This window comes from Phycodurus eques, chromosome 9 (genome assembly GCF_024500275.1).
Source record: "Phycodurus eques isolate BA_2022a chromosome 9, UOR_Pequ_1.1, whole genome shotgun sequence".
Lineage (NCBI taxonomy): Eukaryota > Metazoa > Chordata > Actinopteri > Syngnathiformes > Syngnathidae > Phycodurus > Phycodurus eques.
The window spans coordinates 7,954,441-7,970,537 of NC_084533.1; the positions used below are offsets into that span (position 1 = coordinate 7,954,441).

The window sequence follows — 16,097 nt, forward strand, 5'->3', positions numbered from 1 at the left end:
TTTAATCAAATAAACATTAATTTAGAATTTTATGGCTACAACACGTTCCAAAAAAGCTGGGACAGGTGGCAACAAAGACTGAGAAAGTTGAGGAATGCTCATCAAACACCTGTTTGGAACATCCCACAGGTGAACAGGCTAATTGGGAACAGGTGGGTGCCATGATTGGGTATAAAAGGAGCTTCCCTGAATTGCTCAGTCATTCACAAGCAGAGATGGGGCGAGGTAACACCTCGGTGTGAACAAGTGTGTGAGAAAATAGTCGAACAGTTGAAGGATAATGTTCCTCAATGTGCAGTTGCAAGGAATTGAGGGATTTCATCATCTACGGTCCAGAATATCAGCAAAGGGTTCAGAGAATCTGGAGAAATCACTGCATGTAAGCGGCAAGGCCGAAAACCAACATTGAATGCCCGTGACCTTCGATCCCTCAGGCGGCCCAACTTTTTTGGAAAGTGTTGCAGCCATGAAATTCGAAGTTAATGATTATTTGCTCAAAACAATAAAGTTTATTTGTTTGAACATTAAATATCTTATATAGTATCTAAGATATCTATATCTTTGTAGTGTATTCTATTAAATATAAGTTGAACATGATTTGCAAATCATTGTATTGTGTTTTGATTTATGTTTAACACGACGCACCAACTACATTGGAATTGGGGTTTTAAATCACAACCTTGGTCACATTTCCAGCCTCGTTGATCTGTGAAAAAATAAGACATCTGAGGATTCTTGCACTTGACATAACAAAGTGGGCTTTTATGTGGATAAATGTTTGTATCGTTTATTTTCAGAGGTTTCAGTTATATCCTCTGATTTTTGTTCGTTTTGTGATCTATTTGTCTTGTGGGTACTTGTCTATTTATCTTCAGTCTTTTAATTATCACTATCAAAATTATACCAACATATGTGCACCTATCCTGTGAATTGTTGGGGATAAATTTGCATTTGGGACACTCTCACTAATGTACTGTGTTGTGGGTATCTCCAGTAATTTGTGCCAACCGCATCTTTTTTTTTTTTTTCTCCTTCAGTTTTGTTTCCCTATTTCTAATTGAAAGCCTGAATGTAGACTTTTTATATCCACTGTAAGTGTGACTAACACGTCAGACTTATGCACTCCTGTGTGGATATTTGCATGATTGTAAGTCAACCAAATCTTTTTCATTTTCAGGTAATTATTTTTTCTTTCTAATTTAAAGCCTCAAAATGTTTAATGTTAACGGGTATTGTAGCCCCGTGTGGTCTGGGGTGATATGAATGTATGCTTATTATAGACACACATCTTTATTCATTCATTTCTTTATTCATCCGCTAATATCTAGTAGTTGGCACATGATGAATTTAAAAATGAAGTGTAGTTGACTTGGTAGTCGCCGTGTTCACTATACATGAATTTTGTGTAGCACTTGTCCTCATTTGCGTTTCAGGTGAGCTGGAGCCTAATCCAGCTGACTTTGGGTGACAAGGCATCATACACAATGGACTGACTGGCTGGTCACCAGCCAATCGCAGGGGACATATAGACAAAACAACCATTTGAATTGTCATTCACATCTATGGACAATTTTGAGTCTTCAGTTAACCTAACATGCATGTTTTTGGAATGTAGGAGGAAGCTGGAGATCCTGGCGAAAGCCCATGCAAGCACAGGGACAAACGCCACAACATAGGAGGGACCTGAGTTGACGTGAGGCAGACATGCTACTTTATCAACATGCTTCCCATTTAACCATACAAATGAACAAAACAAAAGATAGTCTTTTCAGTGTATTGTATTGACAGAACACTTACAAGATACAACCAATGTGATATGTAGGATGTACTGTACATAGAGGTTTCGGATGATAAGAGGTGTCCCTCCACAGATAACAGCAGCTCCACTGGAAGCCAAAGTTTTCCCATATGGAGATGCTGTTACAGCTGGTGAGACCCACAGAAAGAGAACACAGCTGCCAGGCAGGACATGGTGGTAGCATTCATTTCAAGAAGACAATGGGAGGAAGGATGGATCAGGTATTAGGAATCAGAAGTGAACACTTTGTAAGGTGCCAAGTTTGTATTCATTTTCATGATTACATTAAGAATTCGGAGGAAGAGATTCTACACAATGTCTCAACTTTGAATTGGGGAATGAGGAATCCCTGCATTTGTTGCAATGAGCTTCATGCTTCAGCAACATCTTCCAGCTAGAAAACCCATGTGTGACACATGAATGAATGCTGCCCTCTTTTGGTCACGGTTTGCTGAGCAAAGAAATGATTCACAGATAAAATTACAGCCCTCAAGTTATAAAACATCACCCACGTGTAATAAACCCAAAGTCAAGTACCATCATATCCTTGGCTTTTACCCCCTTTGAGATTACATTTGTACTCTTATGGCAGCAATAAAATAAGGGTGATTCACCGGGTGAATGAAAGAAGAATCAGTGCTGGAAGTCAAGACAAGCAGCAGCCATCATGTCAATGAATACATGTTACATGTTCAGAATAAATGTTTTACATTTACGCCATGCTGGAGTTATGTTTCACTTTATTGTGTGAATCTTTTCTGAAAAATATTGCAGAATGCCTGTAATAGGGATTGGTCTTTGACCCTTAACCCCGTCCTCAAGTGAAAAAAAAAAATAGGGCCATAAAGTAATTCAAGTTTGCACATTCACCCCTGTTTCCTTCACCCTGTTGTTCTATCACACAATCTTACCTGTTTTACAAAAATAGATTGTCTTTAAGTCATTAGTCAAAATGAGAGTCACTAAGTCTTGGAAATATTTTTGTTTTGACTGAATTGAAATGATTCAGTTGTTCTTACAATATAATGCCCATTGAAAAATACTTACCTTGGATTACGGACAAATATCATGGATGTGGTGATTGTTTGAAGGAGCTCTGCTCTGTTACAGAAATGACATGATGTCACACACTGTACAATAGCAAAAAAAAAAAAAAAAAAAAAAGATTATTGATCATATACCAACTTTTTATCTTATCAAGCGTTCAATGGATTCCTTCAATGGCCCTTTTGTATTTGGTCCACAACTTCTTTGCAGAGGGAGTCGCAGATATGGTTAATGCACACAAAAAAGGAATTTGGAAAACAAGACACAAGATACATTTTGTAAGTCAATGTGATCACTGCAGATAAAATATAGTTAACGTGAACGCGTAAGAAGTTCATACTTACAGACGAGAACGTGTAGTCTGATGTAAGTACAAATAAATTAAAAATAAAATAAAATAATGACACTGAAAAATACTAAGACTGACCACCACATGGAGCAGTTGGTGGAGAGCTGTCCTGAAAGGTGACAAGAAAAGAAAATGCTCGATCCCCAACTGACTACTCCTTAAGACAGCAAAGTGGGCGAGGAAGAAATTAATCATTACAATTACTGTAAATATGTAACAGACTCACCCTTCCCATAAAACTCAAAAAGCAAATGTCATTGTGGTCATTATTGTGCACCAACAAACAGACACAATGTGAATAAATAAATTTTAAAAAAGAAACCCCAGACATGCAATTTGAAGCACTTTTGGGGCTCACTGATCATGATTTTATTCTAGATCAGAAATTGCGATGCACTAACTGAGCTAGTCAAGTGAAGTAATGACACAACACATCACCGGATGTGGCGTTTGTCTGGAAAAGTCACATCAATGTTATGCTTTAAAACGGGTTGAATTGATTACCACTGGGGATTTTTTTTTTTAGGGCCTGAAATAAACCAAAAAATAAATAAAATGAAATATGATTAGAAAATAACAGCATAAAACAAGAATTTATTTATAATAAAAATGTACCCTTCAATTAACAAGTACATCGGAATAATGTAAAATACAAACTTTTTTTTTAATACATCATAAATTAATCTACATGTGGAATATAATCTGAATATTAGTTTTTTTTTCGTTCTCTTTCTACCCCCGCCATGCTCTTTGATGTTTACTTTGAAGTGAGAAAATTGTTATAAAAGTGACATTTACACAATATCACGTCAAATCAAACAGACGAGTTATAATAATATATACAAATTTGTAATAGCAATAATGTATTACAAAGCATTTAGTACCATCGCTAATGCTAATCGCTGATTTCATTTGGTTCTTTCTGACCTACGTGTTCTTCCGTACTGTGGCGGCGAAGGCGTGAGTAAGCTAACTAACATCTCGTCGCAATTCACTTGTCGTTCCAACAGGGACAGTAAAATAGCATACGTGTGGTTTTTTTTTTAACGTTCAAGAAACATTACAATATTCATATCTTAAGTGACGTTCAGGTTTGTTGGCGCTGCGCTATTTTCGCCTTTTTGTCTCTCGAACCTCGGCTCGACTCGAATGCTAACGTTAGCTGGGGCTCTTTGAATACTAGCCACATCGATGCTAATTTGAGCCCCGTTCGTTTGTCGAAGTGTATGACAGCCACACTCGACCACGCAGCGGTAAGCTAATACTCCTTTCCGAAAGGTTTATTTGTGACTTGCATCATCAGTCGTAAAGTTGGTTTTGAACTGAATTCCTGAGCTTCAGTTAAGTTGGTCTCCGTCTTAAATGCATCGGTAGTGACGTAACTTCCGTCAATTGTGAGAGCATAAATTGAATGTAAAAAGATTGAAAATGTGTGTTTCAGCTGAAGATGGCAGACTTATCAACGCTTGAGAGCCTTTTGGAAATGGGCTTCGACCGGAACAGAGCGTGAGTGACAGTGGATACTTGTCTTTGTTAGGCTTTACACGATCAGCGAGTTTAAAAAAAAAAAAAAAAAAAAAAACGATCACCGATCCCAAATGAATGGTCTTTTATTATATGGCAGGAAGTACATACAGTAATTAATGTATCCACTTTTTGTGACATTTTTGCTTGTTGGTGTGCCGTGGAATTTTTCAATTGTAAAATATGTTTGTGCCTTTGCTCCAACAAGGTTGGAAATCACTGCTCTCGTCAGATCATGTATTCTAATCAGTCAGGTCAACATTACGACATGACAGAAATAATGAGTGCTAACTAGACTTTACACCGATTTTATGGGGCTGATCGGTATCGGACGATATTTAGCATTTTATGCTGATCGGCTTTAATGTCATAATTCGCCGATTGATCAGCTCTGCAAAAGACATTTACTCCGTGTCGCCATCATGCACAGTATATGTGAATCCAAAAGCGAGTTTATTTTTAGCCTTGTCGTGCGTCTTTTGACGTAGTATTGGATATATCTGAAGGCCAATAAAGTTATTTAAAAAACAAAAAAAAACAAAAAAAAAAAAACATGTCGGCGGTGTGGAACAGGCAACACGTAATGCCGGATCAGACTATAAGACAAATTTGCTCTTTCACGATTGCACTATGTCAGACTACTGCAATAAAATCTTGTATTCCGATACCACCGCATCCCGTTTTTTACGATCATTGGGTTTTATCTTGTCAACTCCAATGCGACCTGCTACACTTGTTACCATGGCGACGACAACAGGAGTGGAGCGCGCCGACTTTGTATTATAAGGACAAAATGGGGAAAAACGTGTGTTGGTGGTCACCGGTGCTCAGGACAGGAGAGGACGTTCGTTTAAGGCTTGCTTGAGGTATGTTCACATACTTTTAATACGATGCGGCTCACAAGCAGGCAACAGAACGTTATCTAGCCCAGCAAGCTAGTGGTACCACGAACGGTTGGACGTAAACATGCCGCCGTTCTGTTGAATCATGTTCTAAAGCAGACATGCCCAAAGTCCGGCCCCCGGGCCAAATCCGGCCGTGTTCATATTTCCACTGGCCCGAAGCCTCTGTCATAAAACCAATAATATGTGCCCCGGCAGTACAAAATACACGCGCAATTTTATATTTCACCACAGGATGGCAGTAAACCTGTGGCTGAACTCTCGCGGGGCCGTTTTGCGCATGATCTGTTTTTTGCCCATTTCTAAAATGGCAACTGGAAGTAAGAAAAGGAAAGTTGATAGCGAGGGCCGACGTTTCCAGGACAAATGGAAGTCTGGATATTTTTTCACTGAGTTTAGAAACAACTGCGCCTGCCTAATTTGTGCTTTGTTCAAGGAGTTCAATATAAAGAGGCACTACCAGACGGAACATGCTAATTACGACAAGCTAACTGGGAACGAACGCAGTGAAAAATTGAAGCAACTGGAAGCTGGTTTAACGGCACAGCAACACTTTTTCACAAGAGCCAGTGAGTCGAATGAAAATGCAACAAAGGCAAGCTATGAGTTGGCAACGCTGATTGCCAAGCACTGCAAACCTTTTACTGAGGGTGAATTTATTTAAGACTATGTGATGAAAATGGTGGAGAACATTTGCCCTGAGAAAAAGCAACAGTTCGCCAATGTTTTCCTGGCTCATAGCACTGTGTCACAAAGGATCGAAGAAGTTTCTTCTGATATTAAGAGACAGTTGGACGCAAAAGGAGTGGAGTTTGAATTTTTTTCATTAGCCTGTGACGAAAGCACGGATGCATCCGACAGCGCTCAGTTACTGATTTTTTTTTTTTTTAGAGGCGTGCACAGTGAAATGAACGTGCGTGAAGAGCTACTTGACCTCCAGAGCCTTAAGGACCAAACAAGGAAAATATTTATTTGCTTCTGTTTGTTCCGCCGTAGATGACATAAAATTACAGTGGAATAAAATCACGGGGATTATTACAGATGGCGCACCTGCCATGGTTGGTGAGCACAGTGGATTATCAACCCTAGTGTGTAACAGAGTAAGCGAAGAAGGAGGTAAAGCTATAAAACTCCATTGTATTATTCACCAACAAGTTCTATTTGCCAAACATCTGAAATATGATCACGTTATGAAACCGGTCATAAAGGCTATTTATTATATTGATAAGCCAACTGTATTCACATATTAAAGCCTTTCGGACCAAGCTGCTACTTTTCAAAACCCACCTGTCACAAACGCAGCCCGATACCACACATTTCCAATCTCTGCAAGAAATAATGACCTGTTTTCCAGCGCACGATATCAGTGCGCAAATGAGGAGGTATGCCGCAAACATCTCATCTCAAACTGAGGAGTTGCAACAGCGTTTCAGGGATTTTGCAACTATTGAAAAGGAGATCACGCTTTTTTCTCCTCCCGTTTCCGTGGATCTCAGTGACGTTCCAGCCCACCTGCAGCTGGAGCTCATTGAGCTGCAGTGTGACACGGAGTGTCGCAGCCGGTACCAACAACTCCCTCGTCAACTTTTACCAGCTGCTGGATAAAGACAGGTTCCAAGAGATTCGTACATTTGCTAAGAAAATGTGGAGCTTGTTTGGCTCGACATACTTGTGCGAGAAGACATTCTTAGTCATGAACATGACTAAGAACCGCGTGAGGACAAGACTAAGTGACTCCCACCTGCGTGACGTCTTGCGCATTAAAACCACCGCTTTTGAGCCAGACCTGCCCCATTTACTGCAGTCGAGATCTCAGTGTCACCCTTCACATTAATGCAAACATGTTGTTTGTTGATTCTGATGAATAAAGTTTGAGTCAAATTTCATAAAATACTTTATTTTGCATTTCATAAATTTTTATTTTAACCTTCATTTATCCAGGTCAGGCAGTTATCAGATCTACCTAGCAGCAGACAGTATAGTAAAACAAAGTAAAATAAAAATAAATACAAAAAAGCATTCCCCTCGTCGGTAGCATGTAAAATTAATGCTGGCCCGCATGACAATTTTTTTACGGCAATGTGGCTTGTTCTAAAGTTTCGCACTCACAGTCACATCTATGGACAATTTAGAATCTCCAATGCATGCAGTCTCCAATGCATGCACTGGTGACCACCAACACAAGTTTTTCTCCATTTTGTTCTTATAAACACACGGCACGATCCATTATTGTAGTCGTCGCCATGGTAACGAGTGTATCCGGTCACGTTTGACTTGACAAGATGAAGGCTAATGATGGTAAAAAACGGGATGCGGTAGTATCGGAATACAAGTTTCTTTTGCAGTAGTCTGACATAAATCGTGAAAGACCAAATTTGTCTTGTAGTCTGATACGGGACATTACGTGGTGTCTGTCTCACACTGCTGAAATAATATAATATAATAAAATAACTTTATTGGTGGTCAGATATTTACAGTACAACGTCAACACACGCGACTAGGCTAAAAATAAACAAGCTATTTGAATATACTGTACACGACAGGCGGCACGGTGGTCGACTGGTTAGAGCGTCAGCCTCACATTTCTGAGGACCCGGGTTCAATCCCCAGCCCCGCCTGTGTGGAGTTTGCATGTTCTCCCCGTGCCTGCGTGGGTTTTCTCCAGGCACTCCGGTTTCCTCCCACATCCCAAAAACATGCATGCATTGGAGACTCAAAATTGCCCATAGATCTGACTGTGAGTGCGAATGGTTGTTTGTATGTGCCCTGCGATTGGCTGGCAACCGGTTCAGGGTGTACCCCGCCTCCTGCCCGATGATAGCTGGGATAGGCTCCAGCACGCCCGCGACCCTAGTGAGGAGAAGCGGCTCAGAAAATGAATGGATGGATGTACACGACATGGAGTAAATGTGTTTTGCGGCGCTTTTGATCGGATCGGCGAATGATGACATTAAAGCCGATCAGGATAAAATGCTAATTATCGGCCGATACCAATCAGGCCGATCAGATCGGCGTAGTCTAGTATTTGTGTAGGTAGTCAGTTGAATAACCCTCCTGTGTTGTGGAGGAGGAAGAAGGCTTAAACTGTCCTCTTTTCAGAGAAAGGGCTGTGGCCAGCACTGGGAACCAGGGGATCGAACAAGCTATGGACTGGTCAGTTGGAAGCACACATTAACAGAGTAAATAAATGCACAAAATGATGGTGATTCTGGGGCATCACTAAATGAATGAATTTGGCGATCTCCACTTGTGCTTTCTTCAGGTTAATGGAGCACGAGAATGACCCGGACATCGACGAGCCGTACAAGGCTCCGGTTCTGGAAGGACTGGACAAAGACCAGACCGGCACACAGGAGCCTTTGCTCGGGGACACAGCCGGAGGTGTGTTTAGGCTGAAAGGGTGACTGATTTATCCTTTAGAAAGCATCAAAATTTCAACTTTGGACACGCAAATCTAAACTGCCGCTTGCACATTCCATTCCATTGCATTTGTAGCACGTAAGCAACAAGTAATATGCGCGACATTGTAGTCGGTTCCTCTATTGTTGTCTGGTTATTCACATATCAGTTTTGTTCCGTCAGTTGCGAGCGGAGAAGGCAGCCAGATTGGTGAGGCTGTTAGAAAGCCCATGACAGAAGAGGAGAAACAACAGCAAGTCAAAAGGTCAGAGTTCACACATGGGTCAATGTATGTTTACTGCCAATTACCATGGACAACCAAACAAAAGATATTTTGAACTAGGGCTGCATGATATTGGAGGACATTGCAATTTTATTATTTTTTATTATTGTTTGTTTGTTTGTTTGTTTTGTCACCCGGCAATATATATATATTGTAATGTGAAAAAATACAGGATAACATACTTGTGGCATGTGAAATCCAGCACACATTTTTCTTTTTCCCTCTGTATTGTTTGACAGTTTATAAATGCTTCAGGAGAAATAAACTACGCTCAACGGAGCACATAAGTATACTGAGATATTTATATGAAGTCGACCTCAATTTAAATGCACTGTAGTATTGCTCAGCTAAGTGTCCAGCCAGTCATCAAGTTAAAATCATTTATTTTCATGCATAGTTATACTGTCATCCGTGTAGCACTATTCATTTGTTTTTAAGCAATCTGTAATTTTTACTTCACTTGACTGAAATTTCACTAAAGTGCTCAGAGGTTTACATACCTTGGCAGAATCTTTGAAATATTTTTTAATGTGACTGATGACTGAACGAGGACCATCTCTTTATTGTCTTTATGGTTATGCATTTCTGAAATGCCTTACAGTTTAATTTGAATTCCATAAAAAAATCAAATTAAGTGTTTTGCTTGATCCTTCATGTTTTCTTTAAAGAAGTGTACGAATTCTGCACGCGTAACCAAACATGAGCACAACTGCGTATTGTTCTCTCATTTACTAAATATAAGTAGTGCTATATGTCGGAATAAGAGCAAGTAAATGAAAAGGTTGTGTTTTCAAAAACAGTGCTTAAGAAAAATGAGTTTGTTTCTCCTATCTTGTTTGGAATCTTGACACAACAATGAAGTCTCAAACAATTTTACATTTTAATTTAACAAATCTTAAAAACAGACCGGTTTTAGAGGTTATGTTTGTTCAAAACATTTGTTTTGCTTCATAATTGCATTTCACATATTAATGGACAGAACGCCAACATGTTTTCGTACAAACGTTAGTGCTAGCATTAGCTAGCGAGTTATGTTACCTGCTTGTGAGCTTTGTTAAAAGTAAGTGAACGTTACCCCAAGCTCTCCTTGGACGTCATCCAAAGCACCCAAAGACGACACCCCAGCTCTTCGCTGCTCCATGTGTTGTTTGAAGGGATTTAATTTACTGTAAAGCGTAACATTAGTGCTAATCTTATTAGCACGTCTAGCTTTTCTCATCACCATATGCTAGCACTTAGGTTAGTAGACATTCGTGTTACAGTAAACAACAGCTGCGAGTGACAAACTGAAGCAAGACCATTTGGACAATGTTGTGTGATTAGTGGACTGATGTGCGCAGTGCATGTTGGGTACCTTAGTTTTTTTCCCCTCATACATCGTCAGGACCTTTGCAATGACTACGTCCAAGCAATATATCGTGCGGCTCAATTTTATACCTAAACTACGTTTTCCTCTTCAATATGGGCCAGACAATCAACCCCAAAATCTTTGAAGCGGTCCCGTGGAAATGTTTTGTTTTCAGTTATACCCCTTTAACTGACTGCTGCTGCCTTGTGTGCGTCAGGCTGGAGGAGCTGATGCGGGCAAAACAGGCAGAGCGGAGAGAGCGCGAACGTGCCGAGGAGCTGGAGAAAGAAAAGCAGCGGAGGAAGCAAGGCCAAGAGCTACAGCAGATTCGCAATAGGCTGCAAGACGACGACATGAGGAAGCTGACCGAGCTGCGGCAGAGAGAGAAGATGGAGGACAAGTTGGCCAGGTAATGTCCCCATGAACATGTGAGCAGGAAACGGTTAGGTCATACGTTAGTGTTTAACTTTGTTCATCTCCACTAGGCAAAGAGTTAAAGACAAGATAGCACGAGACAGGGAGGAGAGAGCACAAAAGGTAGTTGACACAGTGTTTTCTTTGTGTAGAGGCAATCTTGACTGGAATTTTGCTTACCTTTTGATAAAAGTTTGGAGGCGGAGGAACCTCAAGCACAAGTACTACTTCGGTCCAGCCCAGCCCATTGTCACCCACCAGTCAGGGCCCACCCCCCATTAAGAAAGAGTATGACGAGTCCAGAATACAGGTGAGGCCCTCCTACATACATTACGCACGAAAAGGTAGGGACAGGTGGCTTTGGGATAAACATCCAATAAGTTTTTGCGGATTGCCCCCCCCCCCCCCTAAAAAAAAGAAAAGAAAAACAAAGAAATATTGAAAAATTGGGGGAGTGGGAGAGAGAATCTGCCTTTGCCAAACTGCTTGTATGCTGGGGTCCACTCATTATGGGAGAATTTAGCCTCCTCTGAACTTTTGTTTGGTCCATGAATGGACCAATAAATTTCCCAGTTCAATTGGAATTGATATTTCAACAGTCCTCTTCATCACGCCGTTCACGAGACCAATACAATACCTAACAATTGATCAACAGTACGTCGCCATTGGGAGGCTTTAAACAGGATTTTCTCAGTGAAGTGGCCACTGAGTTTAGAGTGTCACAGGGTGTAATCATCAGGTTGCAACAGAGAGTGTGATAGTCAAGAAAGGCAAAACGGTGGACATCCGTAGAAATTTTAATTGATCAAACACCTGTTGTGAATTTTGCCGTTCCGCTCATAAGAGAACAGCGAATTCACTTCCCACTTGTTCCGTGTTAACAATAGGTGCGTCTGCTTGATGGGTCCACCATCACGGCGGTGTTTAAGGCCCAGGAGCCGCTGGCGGCGGTACGCGTCTACGTGCAGGTGAACGGCAACACGCCGGAGGGTCAGGACTTTACGCTGCTGTCCCCTTACCCCCGCCACGTCTACACTGATATGGATATGGAGAAGCCCCTCAAAGAGCTGGGTGAGACACATTGATACATATTGCTGTTCTGCTGCACATTACTCCGTTCATTCCAACTCGGCTGTTTCTAATCCCTTTCCCCTTGATTCCTCTCTGCTTAGGCTTGGTGCCTTCAGCTGTGCTGGTTGTTACCAAAAAGTAAGTGAGTTTAGGGAGAGCAATCTGCTTCCTGAGCCTACCTCACCACCTCTACTACATTTCCGGAAGAAATAGACTGAACGGTACACCAAGGCTTTAGTTTCAATCTGTCAGTCAGTGTACTGGACTAACGATGAAGGTTAAATTTATGTTATCGGTCATATCAGCAAAGGCGTCAAAGAAAACTGGTTGTTTGGCTGGTTGATTTCACTGGATGTTTGTTTTGGATGCAGTGATTAAAGATGTACATAGTAAAGCTAGTTGGCATCGGATTGGTGTCAAAAAGGTCAACCAGATTCTTCCATGGTAAACTATCTTCACTTGCTTATTTAAAAGGGCCTTAAAATGAGTTCACAATTTACTGATTTTGTGAGATTCTACTTTGCCAGTTTTTATAAGTCAGAATATATTGACAAGTATGTCTGCATATTTGACTTCAAGAATTGACTTTAAATAAAGCTGACTTGGAGAATTGCTGTGCTGCACTTTGTCTTTCATCTTGCCGCTCATTTGATGTGTTGGGAAAAGGTGGGTTGAGCATGTCAGATGCACACAACTGAAAAAAATATTTTCTTCAAAACACCGCATGTGAATAAGGTCAAATGCATCTCAGCCTCAAATGAGATTTCGAAAAATCAAAACATATGCAGAACCATAAGACACTATAAAACTTTTTTTTTTTTTATGTACAGTAGGAGGGGAAAAAAAAAAAAAAAAAAAACTTTGCATGCTTGGCACAAAATCCCCCGTAATATATGGCCAGCGAAGTTAGATAAACAAAAATGAAAGTCTATGGACAAATACAAAAATAGTTCTGCTTAAAAGAGCGACGAGGTCTAGCGAGCAATGCACTCATGTCCGTTTCATATCGTCACCTTCCTACACAGACCAAATGGGGCGTGTGATGACCCGAGCACCTTTGTCGTCAACGACGACAGCGAGGAAAGTCAGGAGGCAGGACAGTGAGAAAAAGATGGTGGGAGATATTTTGCGAGAATCCGCGGGATCAAACTTGAGAGGACTTGCTGTTTCAGTTTTTAGTCCCGGTGCCCCGCTCAGTTCTTTAATTTTAGCTGGGTGGATAGTATCCCTGGTTGTAGTTCCAGGTGTTCTGGTAGCCATAACTGCTGTACTGTGGTTGCTGGCAGAAGGAAAAGCAAATTACTACAAAACAAAAATCAGTTCAACACAGAAAAATTCACATACCTGATACCAGCTGCTGTATCCGCCATATCCACCGGACTGGGCACCCGCGTCAATGCTCATCGGCGGGGGAGGCGGCATAGTGATTGGGACCTGAGGATCAGTGGGTGGGACTTGTTCTGATGCGCCATTTGCTGAGCCACCATCACCTTTGCTCAGCTTCTCTCGGCCCTCGTCTCTGTGAGGAATTAGAAGGAGAGTGAAGGTGATCATCTGCCAATGGCCATCTAGAGTGAAAGGATGACATCAGCAAACTTCCAAGTTGTGCTTTATAATTAGGCAGGGCTGTATCCAAATCAAACAAAGTCTGTCCCACAAGTTGTGCTGTGGCCTGGCTAAAATAGCTAGATATGATACACTACTCCTCACAAAAACTTAAGGATATTCGACTTTCGGGAAACATATCAGGATGACCCTACAATGCACAATAACCTTTGCAAGTGAACATAATTTGACCTTGTCTAAACTTTTGAATGCACATCCAACTGTCCAGTACTTTTTGCACAACTTGCTGTTCTCTAAAACGAGCTGAACGGCAAAATTCACACACATATTTGAGCCACGAATAGACCAATAAGTTCCCTGCTTCTTTATTATATTTTAATTTGAATTTGTATTTTAATTGTTCACATTTTGACATCATGACACCAAGACAACACTTAAAGCACATTGAACGCTGCTGCCGAATGTGACTTAAAGTGGACCATTCCGAAAAAATTTGTGTGTGACTCTTCGCAGCACACCAAATGATTGAGCGCCGCACATCAACCCAAGTGCTGCAAAGTAAAAACTGTGATCCTGTATCGGGTTTTGAGGCTACATATACAATATACTATTATTATTATTATTTTTTTTTTAATTTAATTACAGAAACATGGCTTGATTGTCAAGAAGAAGCAGATTGCCACAGGAAATAGACGACAATAACGGAGAGTGGATATTTTGGCTGTTGGCAATGATTGTAACAGAAAGGCTTCGAAGTGGACGTCCTTGGAAATACAGCGGCTGAAATAAGTATTTAACACCACATCACCATTTCTCTCACTGAATATATTTCCAAAGGTGCTATTGTCATGAAATTTTAACCAGATGTTGGGAACAACCCAAGTAATCCATACATACTTAATAAAGAAAGCAGACCAAATAAGATCAGAAATTAAGCTGTGTAATTACGTGAAATCACACAGGGAAAAAGTATTGAACACGCCAACTGGTATTTATTTAATACTTTGTACAAAAGCCTTTGTTTGCAATGGCAGCTTCAAGACGCCAGTTAATGGATCAAACGACAGTTTTGAATTTTGTTGTTCAGCTTCTTTAAAGATAAGTTGTGCAAAAAGTACTAAAAACTTTGAACGGTTGGATGTGCTGAGTAATCAAATAAAGTTGTTCCGTAAAGGTTATCATGCATTTTAACATAAGGGGCTTTTCCACAAACCAGCCCTGGAACTGAGTTCCTGATAGCGAAAGGTTCCTGTGGCCCATGTGGTTTTTGTTTGCTTCACACTCATTAGTTCAGGGCAGCTTAAGTAAATTAGGCTGATGTTGCTGTTTACTGAAACCTACTGGATCTAAAGAAAATGCTGGTATTTCAAGCTTTCATGTTTTATTTTTGATCTTAATCTAAATTTCTAATATTTTTGATACATTTAATAACTAACCCTTTTTTTGCAGGTGAGGCAATTGAGCACTGATGAGAATCAATGCCAACCTGGCTACAGACCGTCTTTGAGGTAGGGAGTTTTATAATATATTGGTACATTTCAATAAATTAGAATATATTCTATTTTATTGAGATGACATACCTAAATAGATTGTGAAACAGAAGATTGCAGAAAACCATAGATTTATCAACTGGAAAATGAAATAAGGACATGAGCCTGAATCCTTACACACTTCCACTAAACATTTTACAACCCCAATTTCAATTAAGTTGGGATGTTGGGTTAAACGTAAATAAAAACAGAATACAATGATTTGCAAATCATTGTATTCTGTTTTTATTTACATTTAATTGAATACACTACAAAGACAAGATATTTAATGTTCAAACTGATAAATTTGATAATCATTAACGTAGAATTGTATGGCTGTAACATGTTCCAAAAAAGCTGGGACAGGGTCATGCTTACCACTGTGTTACATGACCTTTTCTTTTAACAACATTCAATAAACGTTTGGGAACTGAGGACACTAATTTTTTAAGCTTTGTAGGTGGAATTCTTTCCCATTCTTGCTTGATGTACAGCTTCAGCTGTTCAACAGTCCGGGGTCCCCGTTGTCGTATTTTACGCTTCATAATGCGCCATACATTTTCAATGGACGACAGGTCTGGACTGAAGGCAAGCCAGTCTAGTACCCGCACTCTTTCACTACGAACCCACGCTGTTGTAACACGTGCAGAATGTGGTTTGGTATTGTCTTGCTGAAATAAGCAGGGGCGTCCACGAAAAAGACGTGGCTTGGATGGCAGCATATGTTTCTCCAAACCCTGTATGTACCTTTCAGCATTAATGGTGCCTTCACAGATGTGTAAGTTACCCATGCCATTGGCACTAACACAGCAATTACCATCACAGATGCTGGCTTTTGAACTTTGCGTCCATAACAGTCAAGATGGT

General features: G+C 40.4%; 2 protein-coding genes across 4 annotated transcripts in view; one reads left to right on the forward strand and one right to left on the reverse strand.

The window, feature by feature from the left end:
* Positions 1-4,126: 4,126 nt before the first annotated feature.
* Positions 4,127-12,819, forward strand: ubxn1 (UBX domain protein 1). Of its 3 annotated transcripts, none has more exons than XM_061685241.1 (10): positions 4,127-4,154; positions 4,636-4,700; positions 8,720-8,773; positions 8,883-9,001; positions 9,203-9,284; positions 10,868-11,059; positions 11,136-11,187; positions 11,258-11,374; positions 11,952-12,135; positions 12,237-12,818. In XM_061685241.1, exons 2-10 carry the CDS (start codon positions 4,642-4,644, stop codon positions 12,275-12,277), a joined length of 900 nt encoding a protein of 299 aa, XP_061541225.1. In that variant the 5' UTR covers positions 4,127-4,154; positions 4,636-4,641; the 3' UTR covers positions 12,278-12,818. The 3 variants fall into 3 exon arrangements, with proteins under 3 accessions (XP_061541225.1, XP_061541226.1, XP_061541224.1); XM_061685242.1 differs by having other exon boundaries at positions 4,137-4,158; positions 12,237-12,819; XM_061685240.1 differs by lacking the exon at positions 4,127-4,154 and adding an exon at positions 4,185-4,447.
* The window catches only part of si:ch211-114c17.1 (pre-mRNA-processing factor 39), a 24,329-nt gene continuing 19,715 nt past the window's right edge, over positions 11,484-16,097 (reverse strand). The window contains exons 14-15 of the mRNA XM_061685239.1: positions 13,480-13,654; positions 11,484-13,414 (exon numbers count right to left, since the gene is read on the reverse strand). Of these exons, the coding sequence (XP_061541223.1) occupies positions 13,343-13,414; positions 13,480-13,654 (247 nt within the window). The 3' untranslated portion in view covers positions 11,484-13,342. The remainder of the gene's footprint in view (positions 13,415-13,479; positions 13,655-16,097) is intronic.

What these genes read in the sequence shown, in the direction of transcription:
- ubxn1 (XM_061685240.1), top strand. Translation starts at nt 4,421, where the DNA reads ATGACAGCCACACTCGACCACGCAGCG. An exon ending in ATGGAGGACAAGTTGGCCAG is followed by an intron (nt 11,060 to 11,135) that starts GTAATGTCCCCA and finishes CATCTCCACTAG; the next exon opens with GCAAAGAGTTAAAGACAAGA. An exon ending in GAAGCCCCTCAAAGAGCTGG is followed by an intron (nt 12,136 to 12,236) that starts GTGAGACACATT and finishes CTCTCTGCTTAG; the next exon opens with GCTTGGTGCCTTCAGCTGTG.